The sequence below is a fragment of the Hylaeus volcanicus genome, chromosome 6 (genome assembly GCF_026283585.1).
Source record: "Hylaeus volcanicus isolate JK05 chromosome 6, UHH_iyHylVolc1.0_haploid, whole genome shotgun sequence".
Taxonomy (NCBI): Eukaryota; Metazoa; Arthropoda; class Insecta; order Hymenoptera; family Colletidae; genus Hylaeus; species Hylaeus volcanicus.
Window position 1 is genome coordinate 19,743,291 of NC_071981.1, and position 14,014 is coordinate 19,757,304.

Here is a 14,014-nt window from a genome sequence, read left to right on the forward strand (position 1 = left end):
AATGCAACATTATTTCACCTAACATACCGCAGAACAATCGATTAGGAACAGTGCCAGGTTTACTCAATCATCCTGAAAGATAAAATATCCACTGATTGCAATTCGTGATTTTAGATTATCGCAGCGGGTAATCAAATCGACCGCGAATAAAACTAATGAGAATAATGGATGGAAATTGCGATATGTATATTCCATTCGGCAGCATGTCGAGATATACGACGTATTTTACGTATGAAAAAGTTACTTTCGAAAATACAACATACTGAAAGTATATTATAGGCGATATATATTGTTTTAATAAGTATTAACGTTTACACTTTTATCTTATGACGGTACTGCAGTTCAATCGTAAATCGTAAAATTTTCAATTAAAACGCCCTAGTAAAGACATAGGAGTCCAGCTCTTAGTTTCTTCGAGAGACTCTAAAAGACTGAAATAACTGTAAAGTATGTAAATTTTTAAAACTCAGTTCGTATTCCTATAGGAGGGAAACGCTTGAACGCGTAGCTTCACAGGTGGAAATTTACGAACTTGAAGAAGAAATTTTAGTGACGTTGAAAAGGATTCACGAAGAAATTGCGCCAAACACCGGTTTAACAAGTATAAATCAACAATATTCCTCGGTACTGAGCAAATTGGATTTACGCTATTCGTCCAATTAATTATCCATTATAGAATTGCGTTTCACCCATTCCCAGCGTTTCGGGTGTCAAAAATACACCCTAACAAATTGGGCAGTTTGGCCAGTCGAATATCGTTCGGATCCAACCGAGATGATGCTCGTTGGGGGTAATTGCGGTCGTCTCCTTCCTGGTATGATATCAGTTTCAATAAAAGTAATTATCGTAACAGTCCTTTCGAAGTAAAAATCGATGGGCATAGATGAGGGTGGAAGTAAATTGGGTACGACTATTACGTGTGCACAAACGAGACGCGCGTATAATGAATTCAATTGTTTGGTGTGTGCTTTTTATTGCTCCTACTCCTCGTTGTGTCGTCCAATCGGGGATAAGCGAGGGCGCCCGTCGCTACATTCGAAATATATAAACGTGTCAATAACTGTTCCTCGACGCTCAGTCAGTATTTTTGTTCGCCGCTGTCAAACTGACGATTAATAGTGAACCAGCCCAGATCTCATTTCCAAGTCCAAGAGAAAGTATCAGAAGAAACGGTAAGTTCGATTTGTAACGGGGGATCCTGGAACATCGACTTTCCGCTCGTCAACGTTTTCCCTCCTCCACCGTTATAGTTGATATCACGCGCAACAGACAAACCATAAAAACGAAATGTTTGCTAACTTTCTGGAACCGATAGTAAGTCACGGTTTACGCCGCTTATTTCTCGCGAAATCGTAGAAAATTCGTCATCAGCAATCGTTCGATTTGATTCCTTTCGGATAGATAAAGTTATCGTAGTTTTTCGAACTTTGTAATTTCGAACAACGAAACTTTGATAATCATCGTTGGTTAACGTACGGAATGAGGTTTTTTCGAAGAAGAAAAATATTAATTTTTCTAAGAAAACAGAAATTATTTAAAAAAAAAAAAAAAGAAGGCCAATTTTCACCCTTGTCGGCGTTTTCGTGTGACGCTGCATATTTTCTTATCGCGGTTTGCGGTTTACTCTGATATCACCTCTAGATTAAGATACTGTTAAAGGGCTTTGTGGAAAGAGGGCGCGAGATCGTAGGGAAGATGCGAAGATTGTATAAGAAGTTGCATCATTCGGTTTGAAACCTCCTCCCGTGATGTGCGCTCCTAGAAAGCATCTCCGGCGCGAGTATCTTTATCGAAAATTATATCTGACTGCGGTACCGGGATTTGATATTTCTGCGAGCCTTTCATCAGCGTGTGACAATTATCCGTCGTGATTTAACGATACAAAGGTAAGGTGATCGAATTCTTATTTAAGAACGTGCGCGAATTATCGTTCGTAACGACAGTCTCGCGCCAGGCCACGTGTAAATCGATTTTATAAAATAAGATAGGAACGGCGGGTTCAAAATTTCGTATAACGCGATATATATACGACTTTAAAAATAGCAAGTCAGCAGCGCAAGAATATTCAATTTTTACATTGTTTTAACGTCTTCGAAAGTAGGTAATGTACAGACAACTGCATTCTATTTTTGGCTCGTATATTTTAACGAGAGAATTGCAATACATTTTTATTAATGTTCTCATACACGTACCAGCTTCCAATTGCAACTACGAAAAGTTTGCTAAAATATTTATCTCCTGTTATTAATTAATATTCCGCGCGTATCAGTTGTTTCGTAGGAATGTCGAAAGAAAAATCTGATCTTTTTCTAAAAATAAACAGCGCTATATCCCGGTTTGGTTGCATTCGATTATCCCGTGTTTTTATTGCTTCTTTACCAGACAGGGACAATGCAAAAGAGATACGCCTAAGTACGTTAAAGACACCCATTCAGCTCGTAAGATAATTTTTTCCACGACATTCGCAAACACATTGTAAGTGTTTCGGATAACATTGTGATACCTTCACGCTTCGGATTTATATAATAACGCGATTACTTGTGCTTATGCAACTTATTATACGTATATGAAGAAACTATCGTTCCCCGTAATTGTTGGTAGTTAAATATAAACATTTCATCGGACTTCATTGAAACATCATTGAAACTTGTCTCCGTCTCTCATTTATGCGACGATAAGTCCGTCCAATATCTCGGAAGTTTAAGTCACTTTTAACTTGTCCCTCGTAGTCGCTGCAGGCGTATTTGCAGCAAAAAAAAACCGACACACGTACACCACACTCCATCGCGTATATATCGTCATCCGATTCTCCCCTATTTTTTGCACCACATGTGTTTCATTAACGCGCGAGCGAATTCGTTTCCAAACATCTTGCCTCGTTAACGAACCGAGTTACTTAATCCCCGTTAAACCCGCGCGCGTGACCTTCCTTCCTTTCGCGAAGAAGAAAGGGGAGCAAACGAAACGAAACGAAAATTGTCGAAAATAAAACGGTGATAATATCCGTGAAATGTTAAACCCGCGAACAAGTAGGTTTACGTTACGAGCTCTCGATCGAACGTATCGGTAGAGAGGAATCATGCGATACCGATTACATCGAAACACGCACCGTTTGCTTGAAAATGACACATTCTTGGTGGTCTCGCTGCCGTACGTGAAATACCGTTACAAGGATGCGACGAAGGTATCGAAGCATTTTATATTACGACAATGGAATAGATAAAGAAATCACTAATTTGGTGATTTCGATGCCCACTTTAAAGAACAGGCCATGCGGCCGATGAACGTCCCATCCGGCCAGTGCGAGTAGAACATGCATCGATTATGATTTTCCAGAGGAAAGTAAAAGTACTCCTTTCAAACAAATATTGAAAAGATATCGATCCATACATCCTCAAAAGATACAGAAAACAAAGTTTGCGATATCAATGCTCCACTGGTTTCCAATGGAGAGGACAGTAACGACTTGGATCGCGAGCTTCTCGCTCGATAAGAGCACGAGAAATATTTTTAAACGCGATTGGCTTTTTTTCTAGAAGTGTTTCACTTGAATTCAAATTCAAGCAAATCAATTCTTGCAATCCTAGTTTCGACACCAAGCCTCCGTTCGTTTTAAGATTGTTATCGTAAAAACCACTCAGCATTCTCGAAATCCGAATTAATTGTTCCTGGAAAAATCTTGGGTCGAACGACATTGAACGCGAGTTGACGCTGACGTGAATCACGCAAGAAAATGTGTCAAATCAGAGTTCTGGTTAGTTGGGTGATAAAATTAGTCGCGTTCGGATACGTGTGGTCTGAAAACAAACAATCCCCTTCGAATTCAAATTTGCCATTACCATATCTGTATATCTATATCTCATTGAATGTACAGTTCAAATTGTAACTTTTATTTGACCAGTAACGGATAAGAAATCGTTTTTTTTTTTATCTCACATTCGTTGTTCGACGTTTTTATCTGGATAAGAATTTTTTCCGCGTCTGATTCGTGACATTGTAACGTTTCCTCATCTTTTCAGTCCGTCACGTACATTCGTAAACGTCACGAGACATTCGTAAACGTATCTTACTTGAACATTATTTAAATAGCCATGAATAATTCTATTCAAATGGATGTGCATAATGTTATTTAAATGCGAAGTTACAATGTTTAAGGTACGAAAAATGCACAGACTATTTGCGAATAAGTTGTCAGGAATTTTTATTGGAAACGACTCGACTACGACATTTTAAGAATGTAATTTCAAGTATGCCAGAACCCTGCTTTAATTCTTCTTGGACAATCTTCGGCCAAACGAATTGGATTCGATTCGACTCCATTGAAAATTGCGTTAAATCACAGAGAATCATAATATTTACAGTGGTATTATCGGGAATTGGAAGGCGAAATTAACTAACAATACGTACTGATAAGAGTGACACATAAAAGAGAAAGAATGCAGTGTATATATTATTCGTTATTATTGTAGATATTTAATTATCTTTATTGTTGCCAATTGTGTTCCTTGAGGAAGGTCGAATGAATCGATATTATAAATCGCGCACCTAACCCGACAATTAAATCCTCATCGGTCCAATTTCTGCGAAAAGAACATGACGTTCGATGTCCGTCAACTTCACTCTGATTCAATTATTACACAACGTCCTTTCACATTCATTAAAGCGTTTCGTTTATGTTCTTTTATTAATAATACCGTTACTCGACATCAGTATTTACACAATGCAGCGATACCAACGCATTCGCTATCCGCCATTCAATTGAAAGTCCCGTCGCAGACGGTGCTACAGCATTTCCAGCGATTTTATCAAACACGGTTGTTCTAATTTACAATTTCATATTTTTTTCAGATGCAATCGTCCTCAGCGCTGCTAAAGTTCGTTTACATTATCATAGTGTCGTGTACGGTTTCGGGACATCCCTTCTCGTTCCTACCGCGGTATGCCGTCGAACGTGCTGCTGAACGTAGGAGCATAGGAAAACAAGTAAACAATCACAGATCTAATTTTCTGACACCATTGGCGGAATACGGAGCACGATCGGCCGAACCGAAGGTAAACATAATAAATGAAATAAATAGGATACTCGTAAATATTTGCTTTTCCGCGGTTAAATCTGCTCTGGCAGCAGTCGACTAATCTCGACAACGTTTAATCCGTCACGAATTCTTTTGCAAAATCGATGTTTGTTATTTATAAAAATTACACAATACTCGAGTGAACTTCAACACGTTTGGTATCAACCGTCACGTATGCATTTCACGTCCGTGTAAACAAATGAAATGCAAATTATAATACCAATGTTACATTAGGTGTGATTTGTGCAAACAGGACATTGGTACACGATGAAAATGATTTAAGTAACTACATCGAATCTTTGTTTTAATTTCCAGCCCGTGGAACCATGGACCAAAATCACTCAACATCCCGTGAACGGCATCGAGACGACCGTGGGGTAAATATGGAATAAACTCAAACAAGAAATGATTATCGAACAAAGATAACAGTGTTTAATCGTCTGTTTTCATCTGTTCCAGGAGCAGGGTGGAATTAGAATGCAAAGCTAGCGGTAGCCCACCACCAGAAATTCTGTGGTTCACTGGTACCGGAAGTAACGAAGAGGTGAATATTAAGATCGGGCGTCGTTCGATTGTACTACAATTACAGGAAGACATTGATTGTTTAATGTTCGTTTTTCTTCAATGTAGCTCGTCGACTACGTTACAGCCAACACGCATTCCTTGTACGATCCATCCGAGGAGTGGAAAGGAGTGGCCAGAATTAATTCGAAGCTCGTGATAGAATGCGTTACGCCGGATGATGCTGGATTGATCTACTGTGCGTCGGTTTCGGCGAGAGAAGTAAAGGTATCCACTCCTACAGTGCTGCTGGTTAATAGTAAGTGGAATACAATTAACAATTAACCGTGAACGTTGCCAATTATCTAAATCTCCATTAATATAATTACATTTCACGTGACATCTATCACTCGCATAACTTATACGACCCGTATATTTAGTTAAGATTGACTTCCTAATCTTCTGACTCGACTTCTCTTCGTCGTTTCAAAAACGAACTTCGGTAAATGTATTCGTTGATCCCGTTATTCGGAAAATTGGCTTATATCGTTTCATTCCATTCGAATAACGTCATCAATTATCAATGAACTAATTTGTCACAGGTGAGGAAAGTGGCAACAGCAATTGCAGCTCTGAAAGTGACCCGACAATTACGCTGTACTCTCCTACGCGAGTAGCTAACATCGGAGCGACCGTCGTGCTTCCGTGCAGGGCAAGTGGCAAACCAACGCCAGAAATTTCATGGGTGGACAACTTCAATGTACCGTTAACTCTGTCGACGAATCTGCGACACAGAGTATTGGATAGTGGTGATTTGTTGATAGAGGAACTTTTATGGGAAGACATGGGCGGTTACACTTGTAAAGCCAAGTCTGGGCATCGTCAGCAAATCGTCAGCACATTCCTCTATCCATTACGTGTAAGTTTCTCCATCCGCGTTTAAACATCTTATCATCTCGATTAACGCGAAATTGCGTTCGTTGCCGTGAATATTTCTTAATAGTTTAGCACAAGAAGAAGGGAAGTACGTAATTCTGTAATAAAAACAATGAAATAGGAAAATTTTTTCGGTATGAACTTTAACATTGAAATTGAACATTTTTTTTTTTATGTCCTCAATAACGTCCATTAAGTTAGTTTGAGACCAACCGTCCTATTTCTATATGTTATTTTTCTTTAAACGATTGAAAGTAACGATGAGTTGTTTCTTTTTCTCCTTGCAGCCTGAAACGGAGGTGGACCGAACGGTTAATTGAAGAATCATCACAGTCACTTTCTTATTGTACAACGTGCGGAACAAACTGGATAAAATACGCTAAGTTTCGGTGTTCGTTAACGTCAAAACGGTATTATGTTAATATAAGCACTATACATATGTAATTCTATTACATACGATAGAATTATATATTATATGTAATAGAATTATGTATTGGTACTAATAACTCGACAACGCGTGCGAGAATTAGCAACGCTTTATTTAATTATACTATTAATGAAATCTTACTTAAAAATTTTATAAAAGATTTTTGCGTGCCAAAGAATTTTTTATATTCGTACTACTAATTTTAGTGGAAACAGCGATGTCAGACTATTTCAATATTTAATTAATTATGTATTTCGTAATACCTCTTGAATGAGGTATAGTATAGTTTTTTAACGTATTATTTATTTATTATCCGTGTACAGTGGACGCCGATCGCAGAGGCAGATAAAACTGAAAGTTACTTCGTTTAATGTTAAGACTAGTTGTTAAACCAGTGATTCTGTGAAAAAGAAACATGTCGCCCTTCAGCCTTGGATTATTATTTCGCTTATTATTCACTAGTATTAATTATTATTGGTTACACAACTTTAGTATTTCACTCTACCATTTCTTCGAGACTACCATAATCTAGTGTCTACTGTGAAATGCTATATTCTTTTTTTTTATAAATAAATGTATTTCTTTTCGTACAAAGTTTGTTAATTGTTTATGTATTTATTTCCCTCCATTTAACTTTTCGTTAGTCTAATTCTGTAATGAGTTGTACGAGTCATAATAAATTATAAATCTGACACAGACCTTGGAGCCAAGATCATTAGGCCATCATAGGCCATTCGATAGTGCTTTATCATCTTCGTTCAGAACACGTGTTCGGAATAACTAACTATTAAAAATGGGAAAAAAGTTAACGGCAAAAATTGGACCTTCGATTTTAAATGCCGATTTGGCACAACTTTCGGAGGAATCACAAAGATTAATTAAAAATGGTGCCGACTATTTGCATTTAGATGTTATGGATGGACACTTTGTACCTAACCTTACTTTTGGCCACCCATTGGTAAAATGCCTTCGCAGTAAAGTGAAAGATGCTTTTCTAGAGACGCACATGATGGTTTCTAAACCAGAACAGGTATACCACGTTGCTCTTTATCACGCAGTATTACTAAGCCTAAATTATGGGATTGTTAAATAATACTACTGTTTCCCTATTTGTCATTTAATTATTTTAGTGGATAGAGCCTATGGCCGATGCTGGTGTCAACCAATATACTTTCCATGTTGAACCTGTGAAGGATGTCCCTTTACTTTGTAGAAAAATAAAAGAAGCAGGAATGACTGTATGTACTTTACAGAACATTCTATGGTTCAACTGTTACAAAATTACAAGTTCTTTCTTTTAATTAAAGGTTGGAGTAGCTCTTAAGCCTGGTACACCAGTGGATGTGGTTGTAGATTACATTGATTTAGCAGATATGGTATTAATTATGACAGTAGAGCCAGGATTTGGTGGCCAAAAGTTCATGGAACCAATGATGGAAAAAGTAGCATGGTTGAGAAAAAACTACCCTACGTTAGATATAGAAGTAGATGGTGGTGTTGGGCCAGCTACTATTGATGCATGTGCAAAAGTATGTACAACAATTTAATTAAATAAAAATGTCTAAATTGTATTACAATCAATGTATTTTTTTAGGCTGGGGCAAATATGATCGTTTCCGGAACTGCAGTTATAGGTTCTTCTGACCAAGCAAAAGTCATAAACACTTTAAGAGATACAGTGAATTGTGTATTACAAAGCAATTGAAAGTAGGAATAAAAATAACTTTGTATATATTACAAATTTTGTAAATATTTTATAGTATATTATACAATGTTTACAAAGAAAAGGAAAAGAATAAAAAAATTGAATTTTTTAAAGTCAGCACATTTACTTCCTTACTCCTTTCCCATATAATAATTTTCCAAGCCTGATATCTCTGTTTCCTTCTTACTAGTTTTTAAAGAACTAAGCAATAATGTTGTACTCACTGATGATTCAATTATCTACACAACCATTAAAGAGAGGATTCGGCAAAAGAGAAAATTTAGGAGTTAGTTTCATTCTTAATGCTGCTAAACTAATCAGTATGGCTTCTTCAGTTCTTATAGTTCTGGACCCTTGCAGAGGACAGGTATTCAAATATTTGTGAAACACCAAAGATGGATCATCCACATTTAAATTAGGATCAACATCTACTGCAGCTTCCAATCCACACAATCCTCCAAACACTACCAAGGTATGATGATATTCCATGCTTCTTGGTTCTATATCATCAACAGATGTTCCTTTATCAGAAGTTCCAATCATCAAGTCATATCCATTTTTATAAGGACACTGTGTTAATGCTTCTGTTAGATTGTTAGCTAATCTCACTGTGTATCCCCAATATGTACCGGTTTCCAATTTAGGAATGTCAGGTGGTACAATGAAACCTCTTAACTTTTTTGGATTCAACTGATCTTGAGGTATTTTTACTGTAACTCTCAGTCCAGTGGTTAATACTTTATCTACCTTGACATCATTTAATAATCCCACATTAACATAGGAACCTTTGCCAGCTTTAACTGGTTTGTTTGTAATTACTCCTTCTCTATATAAAGATACATCTTGCTGACGTAAATGATGTGGGGCATCTAATGGATTTAACACTCCAGCATATTGTAAATCCTTATGAATCGGGAAGAAATATTTTCTTAAATATTGTGGACATTCAAGATATTGCAATATTCTAGCCAATTGCAAGCATGCGACTCTTCTTTCACCAAACGCTTCGTCTTTTCTTACTTTCTTCTTTTCAGTTTCAGTTATTTCGCCTTTGTCATCGAAAACAACAATTTCATCTATTTGATAAATGCACGCCGCACGTGCGATCTGCCCTGCCAAATATGTTCGTAATTCCTGAGATTGTGCATTGTCCAAAATAGAACCAGGAACCGCAATACTAACGGTTGAAATATCTTTTTTCTCAAACTGTTGTTCTTCGATGGATTCCAGCGGCTCTTTTTCTAGTTCTTGATTATCTAGCTTCAATTTTTTTGCTAACCTTTCTTCCCGCCACTTTTTTCGTTGTTCTTTATGTAAACGATTGGTTTCTTTCCAGGTTACAGGTTTGACTGACATGATTCTTTAATTTTTCAAGAATATTCCGTTATATTCAATATATATTTATCACTTTTCACAGATACATACTTTAGTTTCAATCACATTTTTCTTCAACACGGTAGAAACCTTAAGAAACTACTAGAAACAGTTGGAGCAAATTGGTGTTGATCATTGAAGACTATATCAGCTGATTTCGTTTGGTAGCTTATTTATTTCGTGTTTATTTATATTTTTCAAATTTTTAAGAAATTTGTGAATTCAAGTTGAGTTATGGCCGCAGAAGAAGGTTTTGAACAGGTACTTTTGGTGAATTTATCGAACTTTACTATTTCGTGCTATTTTTTATATGAATCAATGAAGTACATAACCTCAATTATCACTTAAAATATATTTACAACTCGTCTCATATTAATTCCTATCTATGACATTTTGTATAAACTGAATTATAACAAAATGACAATTTAAATATCGCAGTTTGAAGATGAAGAAGCAGAAATTCCGATCGGTGGAACTTTACCTGGCGGTAGAAAGCGTTTATTTTCGAAGGAATTGCGCTGCATGATGTACGGTTTTGGAGATGATCAAAATCCTTATACAGAGAGCGTGGATTTATTAGAAGATCTGGTTATTGAATTCATTACTGAAATGACACACAGGGCTATGGAAATTGGACGCACTGGTCGCGTCCAAGTAGAAGATATTGTATTTTTAGGTAGTATCAACAAGTGGTCTCTTTTATATGTTATATACAAAAATGTAATTAAACGATTTGTTTTACAGTTAAAAAAGATCCAAGAAAATATGCAAGAGTAAAGGATCTCTTGACCATGAATGAAGAATTGAAAAAAGCTAGAAAAGCATTTGATGAAGTTAAATATGCAGGTACCGTTAGTCAATAAATATGTTTTGTTACTCTGTCAATATCTGAAGCGTATGAAAGACACTTTTTATTCTACTTGAACTTTTTATTTTATTAAATATTTATGATCGTTTTTTTTGTTGTTCTTTTAAATATTTTTTTATGAGTTTTTGTTTTGAGAAGAAGAAGTATTATGGAATTTCATAAAAGTTCAAGTAGAAATTATTCAAAGAAAAGTAAACTATTTGATGTTTCAAACTGTTTTGTTGAAATCGTGCAATACTACTATTAAAAATAAATATTGTGTTGTAGTAGTTGCACCATTAATTATGATTTATTTACAAATATGGATTGCTATGTGCTTGTATAATGCATCTTTATAGTACTTCTTGCTTGCTTATCTATATCAAATTTAGAAAAATATGAAAGAGTGCAGTATTTAAAATTACTAAATTAACAAAAAAAAGGTTCAGATGGAAACATTATGCGTTACCTATGTAATGTGTAACAACTATCATATAAATGATATCCTATTTTTATTACTTTTTTGTTTTGAAGGATTTGTAGTATGAAATATATGTATATGAAAATAGAATATAGAAACAAATATTTATATTTTCATTGTAATGATTGATTAATTACATATAAGTATATATTTCATTTATGGGTACTTATGTATATGTAATTAATAATTTTATAATTAAAGTAGCTTATTGTATTGTTCTATAATGTAAATAAAAGATTATGTACAGGCCTATTTGCCTAATATTACCACTTAAAATACTTTTTTGTGTGTAATTTGGAAGAGAAGTATTGTAGGTTAGGAACTATTTGATTTGGAAAGTGATTCAGAATTATATACATTTCCTTCTACGATTATTATTACATAAAGTAAATAATGCATGTTTTAAATTCAAATTATATTTTAAGAATTATGTCGGTTTCATTGCTTTAATTACATTATTCTTTTGCGTGTGTGCGCGCGCGTGTGTTTATTGTTTTCACTTTTTTGAATTATAGAGGACAGCATTGCAACGTTTGCCTGGCTAATCTGCATTTGAATTTTACTAAATTAGTCTTTGCGAATTGATATCAGAAACAGCTTGTTTTGCTGACAGAATAACATCATTCAGTCCTACTCCTTGGTATGAAGAGCCACACAATCCTAGAGGAAGTTTGTGCATGGAGATATAATTATGGATGCGGGTTAAGCGTTGCATGTGACCTACTATGTGCTGCGGAATACAGTCCTTCAAAATGGAAACATTGTATGACGTGGGATCTTCCCCGATTTGTAAGATTTCTGTCACTTGATCGACTGCTACATTCAACAAATGCTCTTCTGATGAGCAGTTACCAAAGTATTTCTCAAACCATGCCCCACCCATCATCACTGTTAGTACCTGGAGTTCAAACATTAGAAATGTTCAACATTAAGAAGTTCTTCTAGTCCATAACTTATTTGTAAGCGAATACAGTAAGTTTTCAACTTATATGGTTAATTTGTTTTGAAAATTTGAAATATTATTTAATATCTGAATACATACACAACTGTATTTATATGAATCCATGTATCTTGAGAACTTACTCTACTTAGAAATTAAGAATTATTTTGTGATTGGAAATATTACATTCAGTATGATAAACAACAAACTGGAGCATAATAATTAATGTGAAACATCAAAACTGTGACAGGAAAAAAGTCAGGTAATAAAAATGTTTGTTTATACATACCGTTGTTTTGGAGTCTCCAGGAAAAACACATGAATCAAATATCACTCCTAGAATTGGAAGTTCTTCTTTTGGTGGAATAAGAAGTCCAAATGCATTTATAGGTAAGACATCTTCAGGATATTCGAGATTAACTACACCTACTGTCACAGTAGGTATACCTCTTAATTCGTTAGATAATTCTGGATGTTGGTCTTGCACAAGGCTTGCTAAAGTTTTTGCAGGCAAGCTTGAAATAATATGAGAATATTCTTGAACTTCTCCATTTACAGTTAATTTTGCACGACCTTTATCAAACTTAATTTGTTCACATTTATGTTCTGTTTTAATATTTACTCCACGTTTAGTTATATTACTAACTAATGCAAGTGGTAATTGTTCAAGACCTCCTTTAATGCCCCATACAGACCACATTTCTTTTTTAGCTCTTTCTGCTAAATTTGTTAGTGTATTATGTGATTCCACATTTGACTGATTATCATTTGTAGATGATTTAGTTTTTTTATTTCTTCTTATAAATTCTAGCACCAAACCTTTGACTATAGATCCATGTTTTTGTTCCAATTCAAATAAATTTTTCATAATAGAGTTAACACTTATTTTGTGTGCATCTCCTGCCCAGATTCCACAAACCATTGGAGAGATCATTTTATCAGCTACATCTTTGCCTAATCTCCTTTCTATAAAACTATATATACTTTCATCATCCACAGATACTTTTGGAGCTCTTAAATCGTTCCAAACAACGCTGAGCATAGAACGATTTAATAATGTATTCTTTTTAATAACACCCTTGAAACTATTAGGTAACAAATGTAACTGATTATCTGAATAAATCAAGCGGTTTTTAGCCGCAGGATGACTATTTGGAATTGGAATAACTTTATCTGATAATTCTAATTGTTCTATTAACTCTAATGTATTTTTTCCACTTGCACCCGTGGGTCTAATAGTTCGTGGACCTTGTTCAAAAATTGTTCCATTGGGCTGTTTTAAAGAACGTACCCAACCACCCACTCTATTCGAACCTTCCAGTATTACTATTGGAACTAGTTTTGAATTCTGAAGTGCATAATACGCAGCTGATAAACCTGACATACCAGCACCTAGTATTGCTGTCATGCTGAACTGTACCAATAAATATTTTATATTGAAATAAATAATAAATTACATTAAACAACATGCAAGTTCTTTTTCTTAATATGACTAACCTATAATGAATTCAATAGGTTTATAAAAATCTACATATTTGAAAATGCTCAACAAGCTGTAAGTACACTGTTAATGTTATTTGAATTCTTTTATATTACAAATTAATTGTACCTACTAGCGGTATAAAGAAAGGTTATGTTTTAACAGTTCAGCAGTTGTCAGTCTGAATGGTCTGAATTTCATCCTCTGAAATAGCATAAATCATGTTCATGTGAAATAAACGTGACAAT

General features: G+C 35.2%; 5 protein-coding genes across 10 annotated transcripts; 3 read left to right on the forward strand and 2 right to left on the reverse strand.

Annotated features, from left to right (window-relative positions):
- Positions 1-54: 54 nt before the first annotated feature.
- On the reverse strand, positions 55-10,005 carry LOC128878096 (putative methyltransferase C9orf114 homolog). 3 transcript variants are annotated; one of them, XM_054125981.1, is made up of 2 exons: positions 8,869-10,005; positions 55-72 (listed from the first exon to the last, which is right to left on the reverse strand). In XM_054125981.1, the coding sequence occupies exon 1, from the start codon at positions 9,998-10,000 to the stop codon at positions 8,876-8,878; it is 1,125 nt and encodes a 374-aa protein (XP_053981956.1). In that variant the 5' UTR covers positions 10,001-10,005; the 3' UTR covers positions 55-72; positions 8,869-8,875. The 3 variants fall into 3 exon arrangements, with proteins under 3 accessions (XP_053981956.1, XP_053981955.1, XP_053981954.1); XM_054125980.1 differs by lacking the exon at positions 55-72 and adding an exon at positions 6,494-6,610; XM_054125979.1 differs by lacking the exon at positions 55-72 and adding an exon at positions 6,632-6,800.
- Positions 1,002-7,533, forward strand: LOC128878098 (neural/ectodermal development factor IMP-L2). Of its 2 annotated transcripts, none has more exons than XM_054125985.1 (7): positions 1,002-1,172; positions 4,849-5,052; positions 5,391-5,452; positions 5,535-5,619; positions 5,706-5,895; positions 6,179-6,495; positions 6,800-7,533. In XM_054125985.1, the coding sequence occupies exons 2-7, from the start codon at positions 4,849-4,851 to the stop codon at positions 6,830-6,832; spliced, it is 891 nt and encodes a 296-aa protein (XP_053981960.1). In that variant the 5' UTR covers positions 1,002-1,172; the 3' UTR covers positions 6,833-7,533. The 2 variants fall into 2 exon arrangements, with proteins under 2 accessions (XP_053981960.1, XP_053981961.1); XM_054125986.1 differs by lacking the exon at positions 1,002-1,172 and adding an exon at positions 1,293-1,886.
- On the forward strand, positions 7,589-8,870 carry LOC128878099 (ribulose-phosphate 3-epimerase). The gene is made up of 4 exons (XM_054125987.1): positions 7,589-7,969; positions 8,070-8,177; positions 8,247-8,468; positions 8,534-8,870. The coding sequence occupies exons 1-4, from the start codon at positions 7,733-7,735 to the stop codon at positions 8,642-8,644; spliced, it is 678 nt and encodes a 225-aa protein (XP_053981962.1). The 5' UTR covers positions 7,589-7,732; the 3' UTR covers positions 8,645-8,870.
- Positions 10,006-10,109: 104 nt separating the features above from the next.
- On the forward strand, positions 10,110-12,098 carry LOC128878101 (transcription initiation factor TFIID subunit 13). 3 transcript variants are annotated; one of them, XM_054125991.1, is made up of 4 exons: positions 10,110-10,279; positions 10,457-10,694; positions 10,763-10,864; positions 11,960-12,098. In XM_054125991.1, exons 1-4 carry the CDS (start codon positions 10,253-10,255, stop codon positions 11,962-11,964), a joined length of 372 nt encoding a protein of 123 aa, XP_053981966.1. In that variant the 5' UTR covers positions 10,110-10,252; the 3' UTR covers positions 11,965-12,098. The 3 variants fall into 3 exon arrangements, with proteins under 3 accessions (XP_053981966.1, XP_053981965.1, XP_053981964.1); XM_054125989.1 differs by having other exon boundaries at positions 10,137-10,279; positions 11,862-12,044; XM_054125990.1 differs by lacking the exon at positions 11,960-12,098 and having other exon boundaries at positions 10,763-11,595.
- LOC128878092 (protoporphyrinogen oxidase) lies at positions 11,542-13,928 on the reverse strand. The gene is made up of 3 exons (XM_054125971.1): positions 13,784-13,928; positions 12,576-13,700; positions 11,542-12,244 (listed from the first exon to the last, which is right to left on the reverse strand). The coding sequence occupies exons 2-3, from the start codon at positions 13,692-13,694 to the stop codon at positions 11,909-11,911; spliced, it is 1,455 nt and encodes a 484-aa protein (XP_053981946.1). The 5' UTR covers positions 13,695-13,700; positions 13,784-13,928; the 3' UTR covers positions 11,542-11,908.
- Between the last annotated feature and the right edge of the window lie 86 nt (positions 13,929-14,014).